The following is a 15,458-nucleotide window of genomic DNA, read 5'->3' as shown; positions in this document are numbered from 1 at the left end:
TTTTCTCCTATCCTGTCAATTACAGGCTGTTCTGTTGGCTCTATGAATCAAACAAGTTTTTAATTCAATTGTTCTAGGACATTATGCATGCATTATCCTACTTTATAAAGAGACTTAAATAAGAGTGAATACCAGTGCCAAAACATGTTACAAGCAGTGTTGTCCAATGAAAAATGCAATGTCAAGGCAATAGGACACCATTTAGTCCAAGGCAAAAGGCGAAAAATAAGGCAATAGTTTGACTATAGTAAAGCAATGAAGAGTATAAATATATTTACCTATTCAATACTTAATCAATATAAACGCAATCTTCAACAATCAACACTATTAAATTTTCAAAAAACATCCTAGAGAAGTGTTTGACATCATCATCATAATCATCACTAAAATTAAATTTGTCAAAACTTCTGACAAGACTTAGATTGATAACCCTTCATCTCATCATCATACCCTTCAATATCCTCCAAATTGTCTCCCCCTCTTCAAAATCAGTCATTGAACCCCACTTTAATAAAAACTTTGCATTTTCTAGGTAACCACTTGTTAAAAGTGAACATCAATCTCAAATTGTGTTTTTGCATGTGGAAACTTTGTAGGGTAAGAAAACATATTTCAAATCAAGTTATGCATGACTCAACCAATTCTTGTTCAATGAAATGGATCTTGTTAAAGTCCTCTTCATTGTAGTAAGTTTCTCACTATCTTCTAAAATGAGATCCATACAATAAGTTGTACAAGATGTCAAATGTGGTTGTTTTTTGCTTCTAAGAACTTCCCTATTTAAATTTTGAACAAAAAAAAACATAATAAATAAAAATGATAAACAATAAGTTATAATATAATGTTTAAATGATACAAATAAAACCTAAAGAACTTGATTAAAAAAAAATTTACCTGCTATTACATAATTAGATCCATCATCAATTTTACTTGGACAATATTCTTCTCCTTAATGTGGCCCATTGAATGGGTTCTTGTATAATCATGTGGGTGTGTTAAATATGATGAAAGAGTTCACTAAGCAAATGGAATTGGTTTAGGTTAGACGTAACTCAATTTGCTACATGATTTCTTACCCTACAAAATATCCACATTCAAATGCGCAATTTGAGATTAATGTTCACTTTTTTACAAGTGATTGGCTAGTAAATAGGCAAAAGAAGCAAAGGGAAACCATGTGTCAAAAATTGTTTTAATGTCTTCATTTTGGAACCACATTGTGTATATTCTTAAGGTGGTGGGTCTTCTTGTTAATGTTCTTTGATTTGCTAACAATGAAAGAAAACCATGGGTACATATATGAAGCTACAAATAGAATAAGTACAAAGAGATCTTCTCTATCATTGACAAAAGATAGGACGGTCAACTCCACCATCCTTTGCATGCAATGGGTCACTTCTTAAACAGGAATTTTTCTACAACCCTTGTGTGGGAGGATGGAGAAGTGACATTGTGGGGATTATATTCTTAGACATTAGATGACTTAGTTTTACCTACTATTACTCAAATGTTACTTGCTAGCTTACTAATTTTATGTTTACATTTGAAATATTATAGTTGAACGGTGATTACTATATGGAAAAACAGTCCCAAATTTGCAAGAACTAACCACAAATTAAGATTCTAAGGGTGCTGTTGAATCCTCACCGCTCCAAAAAAAAAGGTGAATCATGAAATCTGATGGGTTTTGAAGAGAGAATGTGTGTGGGGGTTGTCACATTTGACTCTTAGCTGGCCAACCTACCAGAACCAAAACTAGTGTTCATTATTGTCTTATCAATTTTGACTTGTAGTTGAGTGTCATCTTTCAATCTAGGAAAGTAAAACCAAAAAAGAAAAATTAAATTAGAAGTCTAGGACAGCAAGAGTTTGTGGACTTAATTCATATCACGTGGATTCACCATGGATGAGGCCCTTCTCTCCAGACAAGCAGAGGTAGGGGAGTCAAGCAGACCATCTCCCAGGAGAGAGTTTGCCTCCAGCATTCTTGACCCGACTGCCCGTATTACCACCACAACACCCACTTCTTTCTTTGTTGACCTCATTTCAAACTTAAACAGGAAGAGAAATCTCCCCCGCCGCTCACACTCTGCTCCTTCTGTGTTTACTGACGCCAAGGAGGACCCGAGACCTTCCCAAAAATCAATGCCTCTAATCGTCAGGCAAGCCTTCATCTGGGTCATTTTGTATGGAATAGTTGGAATTGTAATTATTTGCCTGAAAAGTGGAAGTTTCAAGGGCCATCTCACTGTAAAACCAGTGGACGCCTTGTATTTTTCTGTCGTCACTCTCTGCACAATTGGTTATGGAGATATTGTTCCAGACACGACATTTACCAAGATGTTCACTTGTGTTTTCATCTTAGTTGGCTTTGGTTTCATCCATTTTTTGCTCAATGGTCTGCTCACCTATGTTCTTGACAGGCAAGAGGCAGTTATGATGAGCACTGTAGATCTGAACCAATGCCATGCAATGATACAGACATATATGATAGACCCAGAAAAGGGAAGAATAAGGATAAGAATCAAAGTGGTTTTGGCATTGGCTGTTGTGATTGTTTGCATTGCTGTGGGGACAATTGGAATACATCTTTTGGAGGATCTGACTTGGGTTGATAGTGTTTACCTATCGGTAACATCAGTGACAACAGTAGGATATGGGGATTATGCATTTGAAACATTGGCGGGCAGGTGCTTTGCAATAATTTGGCTATTGGTAAGCACATTGGCTGTTGCTAGGGCTTTTCTCTACCTCACTGAGCTGAGCATTGACAGGAGGAATCGAAGGATTGCGAAATCGGTTCTTGAGAAGCTGATTCTTGCAGGTTTAGTGGCTGCAGAACCTTGATAATGATGGATCAATCAGGTATGCCTCATTTTTCTAACTATTGGTTTTATGATGAAATTGGCATGTTCATTCAAATTTTACAATCTTACGCAGTGGTTGCAACCAATAAAAAGCTACTACCTACAACTGGGGCTTAGAACTAAAGATTCAACATCAGCTTGTTAACCAAACTTTTATAAATTTTACGCGGAAATAATTATTTTAAAAAACAATTTTGGATGTATAAAACAAAATAAATATAAGTACTAAAATAATTATCATATTCTTACCTTGATCCATGATACCAATAACATTTTTGAAGTTAAATTGAGTCACCTTATGAATTGTATTGTCAAGGTGGATGGGTCACTTGTGTGGTGTATGTTGTTAAAAATAAAATAACAAAAGGACATAAGAATGAGAATGTGGCTTGGGACCTTAATTTATAAAAAGTTGTACATCTTGTAGTCTTCCCATCAAAGACTATATAAGAGTTATACTCATTATTTACATTCATTATATACAAATTAATGAGTTATTAATTTGAATACATCTCTATAATTGCATAGATTATACTTTTTCCTTTTCCTCTATTACTCATAAACATAATGTACAAAATAAATTTCATAATGATGGGGTTACAAAAATTGTAACACGACATTCATATAAATTAAATTTTCTAACTCCCCATTTATAATTTGAGTCTTTCATACATAAGACTCTTGGATGCTCAATCAATTGATTCACCTACCTATCAATTGATACCCTTAAATAATATTTACACGAATATAATTATATATAGCTACACATTATAGGAAAAAAGCTAACACAACTAACAACATGGATACAAAAACTAATATCAGACAACATGGGTAACATGGCATAGATTATAAAACAAAATTTTGCAAAGTAATTATCAAGCTTTTAAATAGGAAAGAAACTACAGAAGTTCACAAACTATCAAGATTTTAAATAGGATAGAAAGAAATTGATGTTGTTGCTACTATTGATTTAAAATTGGAACTATCATGTACAAAAACACAAGCAAGTTATAATGATGGATGGAATATGTATGGGGGTGAATATGGAAGCTAGGAACCATGCTAGAATCGCATACATCAAATCCTGCCCATGACAAGCCCACCGTATCTCAAAATTGTGAGTGAGCATATATGGGACTGAGATAAAAGAGAAAGTGAACAATATAATGATCAACTAATGAGTGTCAGGAGAACTATGCAAGCAAACCCAAGAATGCAAAGAAAATTTACATGTGGGATCCCCAAACATCATTTCCTAGTGGAATCCGGGCAAAAATTTAAAATATTGAGGATCAATACAAGAAAGATCCATATTGACCCAATGATATTTCAAACGAAGTCTAAGACTGAATGGTCTTTGCTCATTAGAGTGTTTGAGAACAACTTTAAAAGAGTAGAGACGCTAACTGTGAAGGAAAATTTTCAACTATATTGATATGGGATCAAATGAGATATCCTGAGTGGTATTTATGGGGCCAGAAGTCTAATGTCAAACGGTCCTGGCTCATTAGTGTTTAAGAACAACTTTTAAAAAGTAGACATGCTAACTGTGGAAGAAAAGTTTTAAGAATATTGATATCCTAAGTGACGTTTATGGTGCATGCTATACAATGGGAGAGTGGTCCAGATTTAGGCACAGAGCAAAAATCTTTATAACACAAGTTTGGTTTCATGGCAAGGACATTAATGAAGTTTGAGAATTTCTCAATAATGTATTACTATTCTGTTTGAAAAATATTACACTTTTACAAGAGATTGTATGAGAAAATAAATACATGTTAACAAAGGTTATTCTAAGTAAGTTTCCTAGAATTAAGGCTATCGGTTACAAGGAAAATAAAGGTTGTTACATCCTTGAATGAAGGCTAAAAATCTGCAGTCATTTTTGTTGCCTGATTTGAGGGATTTTCTTCATTTGAGGATACTTCCGTTATACACCCCCGCAAGATGGAGCTGCCATAGGCTAAGCGAATCTTGTCCCTTAAAATTTATGTCCTTTGGCGTGAGAGGCCTTTTGTGAGAAAATCAACAAGCTGGTCCTGGGTGTTAACATGATGAACATTTAGAACGCCACTTTGAACCATATCTCAGAAAAAATGAAGGTCAATCTGAATGTGTTTCATTCGAGAGTGCTGGACTGGATTAAAACTGAGGTGAATTGCACCCAAATTATCACAGAGCAGCTTGGGTTGTCCAGATAAAGGCAGACCTAGTTCCTTGAATAATGAGAGAAACCCTGACATCTCGGAGGCTGCATTGGCAAAGGCTCTATATTCTACTTCAGTGGATGAACGTGTCACTGCCCTTTGCTTCTTTGAACTCCAGGAGATAGGATTGACACCAAGAAATGAGACATATGCGGAGGTGGAGGTCCGATCATCATAGTTGCCCGCCCAATCCGCATCAAAATATGTAATGAGTTCAAAGCTAGATTTTTTTTTTTTTTTTTTTTTTATGTGAAGTCTATGAAATATAGTGTGCTTTAAATAGCGAAGAAGTCGCTTTGCAGCTGTCAAATGTGTCACCATAGGCTTATGCATAAACTGAGAAAGTTTATTTACAGAGAATGAGATATCCGGTCTAGTGAGGGACAGGTATTGAAGAGCACCAATGACACTTCGAAACTCTGTACTATTGGTAGATGAAGTACCATCAACCAATTTGAGGGACGTGGTGGTGGACAATGGGGTTGAGACATCTTTAGCACCAATCATATTGGTTTTAGACAATAGGTCTCAAATATATTTATGTTGAGACAAAAAAAAACCCAGATTTTGTAGAAATAACCTCCATTCACAAGAAAAAGTTGGGTTGTCCCATGTCCTTTAAGGAAAACTAATTACCAAGTTGTGCAACAATCTCAGACACAAAGCACAAATTATTGTCAGTGATAACCAAATCATCCACATATACTAATAAATAGTGTATGACAGAGTTCTGGCAATAGATAAAAAAAGATGAGTCAGCTTTGGAATTTGAAAACCAAGACCCATAAGTGCCAGTTTAAGAGCTGAATACCAAGCTCTTGGGGCCTATTTAAGGCCATAGATAGCCTTACGTAACCTGCACACATGATTTGGCTTGTTGACATCTTTGAATCCTAGTGGTTGTGTCATATACACAGTCTCAATCAAGTCACCATGCAAAAAAGCGTTGTTAACATCTAACTGTCTTAATGACCACCTCTACATTACAGCCACTATCAAGACAGTCCTAATGGTTGCAGGTTTTACAACTAGGCTGAAGGTTTCTTTGTAATCTAACCCTTCTCGTTGATTAAATCCTTTAGCAACAAGTCTCGCTTTGAAGCGGTCAACTGAACCATTCGAGTTTCGTTACACATGGAATACCCATTTGCACCCAACAGGATTACAATTTTTGGGCGGGGAAATAAGATCCCAAGTGCCATGACGTATGAGAGCAGTAAGCTCATCTGACATAGCATGTCCCCAGTGAGGTTCACGAAGTGTTTGGCCTACACACGTTGGTTCAATGGTTGGTGAGAGTGGGTGTTTGGTCACGGAATTGAACTGTTTGGGCTTATGAATGTTATTCATTGATCGAGTGGTTATGGTGTGGATGCGGTGAGAATAAGGCAGTGGAAGGTCACTGTGATGGTCATCATGAACAACCATGGGTTCTGAGAGTAGATTAGTGTGTGAATTTGAGTTAGAGTGCAAGTGTTCATGTGATTGAGAGGAATTAGGGCATGAATTTAGGGATTGCATATCTCGAAAAAGAGAAGAAGAGGAGTTGAGGCAGTTACCTGGAGATGAGGCGAAAATGGCGTTACCTCTCGTTGGCACTAGCGGTGGTTGCGGCAAAAGTGTGAGCGGCACAGGTGGCGCAGGCGAAATGGACATGGTTGGTACCTGTGTGTCGACTGAACGAAAGAGATGATGGGTTTGACTTTCATCAAACAGAACGTGCCTAGATAAATATAGTTTATGGGCTTGTGGGTCAAGACATTTATACGCATTCTGGGTTGGAGAATAGCCTATAAACAAACATGGTGTTGCCTTGGGCTGCAACTTATGTGTGTTATAAGGCTTGGTGAAAGGAAAACATAGATACTTGAATTTTTTTAGTTTACGATAGTCGGGGGCTGATGAAATAATGCTTCAAAAAGGGATTTGTTATGTAGGAGAGGGGTTGGCTATCTGTTGATAAGGTAAGTAGTTGTTAAAAAGACATGAGGCCAATATGAGAGAGGTAAAGAAGCATCATGTAAAAGGGTAAGACCCATTTCTACCAAATGACGATGACGACGCTCGGATACACCATTTTGTTGTGGTGTGTGCGGAGCTGTGGTGTAATGACTTATGTCATGTATAGAAAAATACTTTTTTAAGGCAACAAATTCACCACCATTATTCGAGTAGATACTTTTGATTTTTGATTGAAATCGATTTTCAACGAGATGTTTAAATTGAGGAAATATCATGCTTACTTGAGATTTGGTTTCCATTGGATAAAACCAAATATACTTTGTAAAATGGTCAACCAAAATCAAATAATACCGTGATCCATCAATACCAATTATATTTGAGGGACCCCAAACATCAGTATAAATTAAATCAAGAGGTGCATAACTTTGAAGGCTATTGATCCAAAATGGTTGTTTGTGCGCTTTAGTAATAGAACAAGAGGTACAAAGATGAGAACTATGTTCTTCTTGTATTATTGGAAGAGAAAAATTCTTAACAAAGTGATGAACTATTTTTTGAGATGAATGTCCAAGACGGTTGTGCCACCCATTGATTGATGTCCGTTCATGCACATTGGCAACCATTTTTGGAGAACCTTGCACCAGTAAATCTAGGAGAGTGTAAACGCCATTTTCACACGCATCTTTGAGTAGAACCACCCCCGTGATCTTGTCCTTAACAAGGAAAAACAAGGGATGAAATTCAACAAAAACATTGTTTTGTGAGGTGAAGTGATGGACAAAAATGAGATTTTTGCGAATATTAGGAACACAAAGAGTATCATTTAAATGAAAAGTGCATGTGGGTGATTTGAGAACCAATGAGCCAACGTGTGAGACATGCAAACTTGAACCATCACCTATGACACCTTCATCAATGTCGTCGTACTCAAAGTGAATAGATAAATTGGCTAAATCACTAGTAATGTTGTGTGAAGTTCCATAATCAATAAGCCATTTTGGGTTTGTTGCAGGTGAAGTGGCAACATAATTGGTAGTGGGCTCAACAAAGCGCAGACGTGGACAATGTTTTGCAATGTGGCCCAGTTCATCACAGATTTAGCACTTTGAAGTGTATTTGCGCTGCCCATTGGATTTCTTGGTGTGAGGAACCCCCATTTCAGCCATACCCATTTTTAAAGTTACCTTTAGAGTGTTGGTCGCCGGATGAAGAAGTAGGACGCCGATTGGAGTAGTTGGCCAACGCAACCAATTGATGTGTGGTGGTTTCAAGGCGTTAGAGGTAGACATCATGGCCTACGAGCAGATCATGCAATTCCTCGAACGCAAGTGGTTTTTCCCTTGCTCGTATAGGTACCACGATTTCTCGAAAATCACTGCCCAGTCCATTGAGAATGTACAAGGTGAGATCATCATCTGCAATGGGATGATCGATGAGGGAGATTTCATCAGCAAGAGCCTTGACAATGTGCAGGTATTCTTGAATTGTCTGATTCCCTTTCTTAATCATTGTGAGTTCCACCTTCAATTGCATGGCCCGAGTATGAGATTTGCTCGCATATATGGTATGCAATTTTTGTCATGCTGTTGTGATGTTTGTGCAGAGGAAATGAATGGGGTGATTGTGGAGGTGGTGGATGCCAAAATGGCACTGAGGATAAGTTTATCTTGTCTTATCCAGTGGGTTTTCTGTGGATTGGTAGTGGAGGAATCACTTGGAGGAGGAGGAGGATTGTCACTTGTGACATAATCAAGTAGATTGTAGCCAATTAGGAGGGCTTCAAACTAGGCACGCCATTGAGGAAAGATTGATGGTGTGAGTTTTTCATTTATTTAAGTAGAGATGTTGAGAGCAATGAGAGAAATATCGGTTGGGGATGGTGGAGTGGAAATCAGATGGTGGGTGTTTTCAAAGTTGGGGATCGAGTTCTCATGAGAGGAAGGCTACTCTAATACCATGATGAAGTTTGAGAATTTCTCAATAATGTATTACTACTCTGTTTGAAAAATATTACACTTTTACAAGAGATTGTATGAGAAAATAAATACACGTTAATAAGGGCTATTCTAAGTAAGTTTTCTAGAATTAAGGCTATCGGTTACAAAGAAAATAAAGGTTGTTACATCCTTGAATGAAGGCTAAAAATCTGCAGTCATTTTTGTTGCTTGATTTGAGAGATTTTCTTGATTTGAGGATGCTTCCGTTATAGACATCAGATATGAAATGATAAGTGGTCTTCATTGACTATCAAAAGGCATATTGTGGACTGCTTAGGAAATCTACTTTCAGGATCTGAAAAGAAAAGAGTCCTAACACAATATAACTGACAACCTCAAGGACCTTTCCAGTATCTTATTGACCATTGCAAGGGCATATGGGAAGAAAGGAGAGAGAATTCAGTCATAACAGCATAAGATTAGAGACATTTACAGTTTATAATTTTACTAGTAAAAAAGTGAAAACTAAAAGAGATGAAAAGACAATAGAAAACAAATTTATTCATATTGTTCATTATTTTCTTGAAACTATTTTAACATTGATTCGAATATTCCACTGTTGCAGCAAATCTGAGTTTGTCATATACAAGCTAAAGGAGATGGGAAAGATATCAGAGAAAGACATCCTGTTGATCACCAAACAGTTTGATTCACTAGACCACACCAATTGTGGCAAAATTACTATTGCTGATCTCATGGCTAGTGATTGATTCAACCACTGGTTTCCAATTGGAAAAAAGAAAGTGTAATATTATCTAGATCTCACTTTGGCAACAGCCTCAACTTAGAGCTCTACACTTTGTACAAAGTTGAAGGACTGGACCATACAACATTATTTTTACATAATTTTATCAATTTCAAATTTACAACAGGTCCATCATATCCATCTAGTAACCAAGATTGTATATTATATGCTAGTAAAAGTTCCTGCATGTAGATTGCTTTGCTTTTGGAAGGAGTAGTTGTATTATTTCAAAAGATTCATTTCTTGTCCTCAATTTTAATAAAAGTTCAACCACTTTGCACTCTTAGCATTTATACAATTTCATCACAACTAGTTATTTTACATATCATATGGTCAAAGAACAGCTAATTTCTTTACCTCAATTTCAATGAGTTCAATTACTTGGCTGTCCTAGCATTTCTGAACTTCCATCAGACAACTCACGGATAATATGGGTAATAAAACACAATAATCTTCACTCATCTTTGAAGACATGCTAGAAAACAAGTACATAAATTGCAGGGTTTTTATATTCAAGTAAAACCATGCATGAAGGGCTTGAGAAAATTTCTGCAAATTCAATTACATATTTGTACAATTTTGTCACAGAAAAAAAAATGAAATATATACATTATTGTCATGGTAGTCGTCTTCCTGTGAAAGAATCAATTGGTAATATTGTGTCTTGGAAGCTTCATCCAAATAGTTTTTCGAGAATGGTTTTTGAAAACTATTCTATGATGTTTTGTAAAACAAAAGCTCGTTTGAAAATCTGAAATGTTTTTAACTTATTCTTTATGTTTTTAAATGCATTCTAAAATAATTTTTATATGTAGGACTTTATTTTTAATCGTTTTTCATATTTATATAATTTTAAAAAAAATAGATCTCAAAAAACAAGTGAACACAACTGAAAACAACTGAAAAATATTCAAAAAAGATTTAAATAGGATTTACAAGCTGAAATGAACCTCCCTTGATTTCCCAATTTGATTTTGTTTTTTTAAGCTATAATTAGTCGAGGGACTAGTTAGGTAAGATTGAAAACAAATTTTGAAAACTAATTAAAATAGTTCTTTCAATTAGTTTGTCTTCTTTAGTCTCACTCTTCATCTAATCTTTAAGAATTTTAAACCAATTTAAGAGTAAATTGAATGAGGTTTTAAGTAATTAAACAACAATGTGATTTAGAGATGTGAATGCAATCCTTAGTGTACCTTAACTTGCATGCACAAAGACCTAAGAAATAAAATTTAACTTAAAGTTCTTTCCTTGGTACATGGTCTTGTATCCTTGGCTTGATTTTTTACCTTTTAATGAATTGATTTATTGATATCAAAATCCATGATTGGATTTTGTGGAACCACGACCTAACATCCTATAGTTCTTTGTGCAACACTTGCTTCCTTGGCTATGTGAACTATTTTCTCCTCACATTTATCTTAGGTCGCTAGCTTCAATTAGCCTCTAAACAGAAGGGTTACTTGTGTAGATTCCTTCTCCTATTATCTCTGGATTAAGGCACCCTCTTACCCACATTGAGACCATGTTTTAAAGAGCCACTTTCTATGTGGTTAGGGGTAACCCTCATAGCATTATATTTAATTCCTCTCATTTGCTTGTTACTAGTCCTAACCTAGCTACGAGCCTTTGAAGTGTTTTCTTTACTTAGTCAACATGGTCAGCTATGTTTCTTCATGCCTCTAATATCTACCTTATCACCTCTTGATTTTTATCCCTTATTTAACAAGATGGGTTGAATACCACTAATGCTTTTCATGGTTGATCCCTCTAGGTAAGTCAGGGAGCTCTTCAGTTTTACATGAATCACTCTTTATTGTATGTGTTGTCGTTACTTGGATCAATTAGGCCCTAGATCTTTTCTCTTGGCCATCATGTGTCTAAAAGGTTCTATTGGATATGAAAAAAGTGTTCCCTCTTAAAAACACCTTAATAAGGGAGGTTAAAGGCCTTTCAACCCATGGATTCTGATAAAGCAAGTGCATGGGTATGCTAAAGTTTACTTTGACTCAATTTATGTTGATTGATGTACACAAATGCAAATCAAATTTGATATTTACTAGCTAGGACTAGATCGAAGGAATTGCCCTTGGCTATTAGCTCCCAATCCAATCGAATTAGGTGATGGTTTATGTAAACATGATGATTCCGTAAATTCAAACTACTACATAGAACATAATGATAAAAAATGAAAATTAATGAATTGTTGGTTCAATTATTATTTTCTTCTTTTTATAAATTCTATTATTTATATGTATTATTAAGAGTGTGTTTGATAATGATTTTCAAAAGTGTTTTTAGCATTTCTAATACTTAAAAAATAAAAAATTTCAAACATTAGAAAGACCAAAAATACTTTTCAGAATCACTGTAAGAGTGTGATTAGGAGTAATTCTATAAAGCGTTTTTAACATTTCTAATACTTAAATGATGAAAATTTTCAAGTATTAAAAATATTAAAAGAGCTTACTAAAATCACTACCAAACGGGCTCTAAATCTACGCTTTCTTTGTAACATTGTAGGGACCACCCCTAAACGCACATGTGGCAGCCTCACAGAGCACTCCTCCATTGGACACGTGGCGCGTCCAACCCTCTGTCTGGATTTTCCTCATGGGGCACGTGGCACTTTCAACTCTTCATCCGGATGACCATGGGACCAGCATGCTATCCACACTCTCTTGTCCAGACCCAATGCTAGCGTCTCAGACAAAAGTCTTGACCGCGTTTCGCGGGCCATCATTATTCATACTACTAAAAGCATGCTCGACTGGACCCTCCTGGGTCACTTTAGGCAACCTGTCACGACCTGCACCGCGCCGCCTACAGAGCGAAAAAACAAAGATGACGGCAAGTCATCCCTTCCATAATCTCTTACAACCGCCTGCAGGATAATGATGGCTCTGCCACCCTCTTAGCACCATCATGACAAGCCAAAAAGTCTTCCCACCATTAAAAGGGACAAAACTCCTAGCACTATAAAAGGCTCTCACATAGTAAAAGAAGGTAAGCATTCTTTCCCAAAAGATGAGGGCCCAAGTGAGAATATCAAAATGTTAGAGATAAAAGCTAACAAAACCATCGGAGGGTGTGCTTGGACCCCCTGTCCGGACATCTTTTGCATGTCAAATGAAGGAAGTATCATCTTCAATTGAGAAGACGCGTCTATCTAGCATCTGTAGTGGACCCGGTAACCCGAGCCCTCAACATTGGCACCATCTGTGAGAATTCCAAGAGTCGTTCGTCAGTCAGGGGAGATGAAGGCTATTTTGAATGGTGTGAAACCATGGGAAGACGACAGCTGGAAAGCGAACGACAAATGCAAGCCATGCTCCGAGAAACAAGGAGACTTAGAGAAGACAACGATGTGTTATGGATCCAGGTTTCATCCTCAGGACCTCCTCACGACCAACGGTCGAGAGGCCAATGAGCAAATTCTAGGCTTAACCCAGAGGCAGTGTACCCTGGAACTACAAGGGTCGCCCCTGATATGCATAATGAGCTGCCTCGGGAACGACCCTTACCCCTGTATCATGTTCCACAAGACGAAAGCTCATACTCTACTCGTCTCTCATCAAAGAGACAACGTGATAAAAGACCCCACTTATTGGACGCAATACGAGCGAGGCTGGGACCACAGGCACCTAGTAAGGAGAGGCCACCTACGGCCGCAACCTGGGAAACGTATCCCAACCCCCCAGTCACACCCACCATCAAGCATGTTATCCACACTCCCTTGTCCAGACGTCCTATCCGGACCCAATGCTAGCGTCTTAGACAAAAGTCTTGACCGCGTTTCACGGGCCATCATTATTCATACTACTAAAAGCATGCTTGATGGGACCCTCTTGGGTCACTTCAGGCAACCTGTCACGACCTGCACCACGCCGCTTGTAGAGCGAAAAAATAAGGATGACGGCAAGTCATCCTTCCCATAATCTCTGACAGCCGCCTGTAGGATAATAATGGCTCTGCGACCCTCTTAGCACCATCATGACAAGCCAAAAAGTGTTCCCACCATTAAAGGGAACAAAGCTCCTGGCACTATAAAAGGCTATCACACAGTAAAAGAAAATAAGCATTCTTTCCCAAAAGAGGAGTGCCCAAGTGAGAATATCAAAATGTTAGAGATAAAAACTAACAAAACCATCGGAGGGTGTGTCCGGACCCCCTGTCCGGACATCTTTTGCAGGTCACATGAAGGAAGTATCATCTTCAATTAAGCAGGCGCGTCCATCTGGCATCTATAGTGGACCCGGTAACGCGAGCCCTCGACAACATTGATAAGCATTCCTTAATACTTACTTTGATCCCCTTTTTGACCTATTCCACTAATTCCAAAGTCCCTTATCTACTTTCATTATTAAAATTTCTTATGGCTAGATTCTTAAAATGTTTGAAGGAGAATTGAAATGAAATAACGTAAAAAAGAAAAGTAAGAAAAAGTAAAAGAAAATAAAATATAGATTAAAATCAATAAATTATTTTTATATAATATTTCAAACTCATTTCACTTATTTTTTTTCTTTTATGTAAAAATTAAATAATTTAAAAATATAAAAAAATTAATTAATTTGAATTATATTTGATTTTTCTCCTATTTTTTAAAATAAAACTAAACATTAAAAAAATCAATTTTATAATACATTTTATCTTTCTTCTTTAGTTTCCAAGAATCAAACACTTTATCCTCTCCCTTTCCTTCACCAATTTATCCGCAAGATATTATTGTTGACATTATATCAACTTGCTTCCGAGTCTACCTAATAAATATATGTACATCTTCCCGCCAACGGGGAGATCTGTCGGTACTTGTCGTTCCACGTGACCACCTTTAATTTTATGTCCAAATACCTGTAAGCCTTTAATAACTAAAAGTACATTCGGTTGCACTTTTATTTTTCAGTTTAACTTTTAAAAAATATCCGTAAATATTTAAAATATATAAAAATATAGGCATCTATTAATTTATTTATTTATTTTAAAAAATAATAAGATAAAAAATATATCCCAAAAATAATTAAGAGTATATTTGATAATATTTTTATTTTTATTTTCAAAAAACTAGAAAACATAAATATCGTTTAAAATTATGCTTTCAATTTTTACACATAATAAATTTATTTGGTAGTTTGAATTTGTTTTTTGTTTTTTAAAACAAAAAAAAACAACCATTACCTTAAAAATGAAGTTTGAGAAAACAAATGTTTTTTTTTGTTTTTTTTATTTTTTTTAATGTTCGAGTTGCTTCCGGATGTTCTGTCACCTCAATTTGGTGGGCATATGTTGTTCTACAGCCCAATGAATCCTCCAAACTACTGAGTTCTCTCCTTTTCTCCACTTTTAAATATTATATATTGTCAACTTCAATTCGTTAAATGACTTATTAAAGATAATAAACTACACACGAGTTTTTTTTTTTCCCTAAAACACTATGATTTCAATGGAGTCTCTTTCATCATGCTTTTTACCAATAGACCTCACTCATAATTGCTTCAATTTCTATTTAGTTTTTTTTTTCCCAAAAATTACACCTCACCCATAATATTTAAGAAAAAGTTTGTTTTGGATCATACTTTTAGGAAAATATAAAAAAAAAAATCAAAATTTATAAAATTCAAATTTAGCGAACTTGTTATAGTAAAAGTGTTTATAGTACTTTTGCAAAAAATTGCTTTTA

At 36.0% G+C, this 15,458-nt stretch overlaps 1 protein-coding gene across 1 annotated transcript; it reads left to right on the top strand.

Moving 5' to 3' along the window:
* Nucleotides 1-1,896: 1,896 nt before the first annotated feature.
* On the top strand, nucleotides 1,897-9,815 carry LOC117926525 (two-pore potassium channel 3-like). Its single transcript, XM_034845643.1, is given in 3 exon segments — nucleotides 1,897-2,841; nucleotides 2,843-2,865; nucleotides 9,599-9,815. Coding segments are annotated over 3 exon segments (1,107 nt in total). The 5' UTR covers nucleotides 1,897-1,902; the 3' UTR covers nucleotides 9,744-9,815.
* The last annotated feature ends 5,643 nt before the right edge of the window (nucleotides 9,816-15,458 follow it).

The sequence above is a fragment of the Vitis riparia genome, chromosome 12 (genome assembly GCF_004353265.1).
Source record: "Vitis riparia cultivar Riparia Gloire de Montpellier isolate 1030 chromosome 12, EGFV_Vit.rip_1.0, whole genome shotgun sequence".
Lineage (NCBI taxonomy): Eukaryota > Viridiplantae > Streptophyta > Magnoliopsida > Vitales > Vitaceae > Vitis > Vitis riparia.
This window is presented reverse-complemented; position numbering and strand designations above follow the sequence as displayed.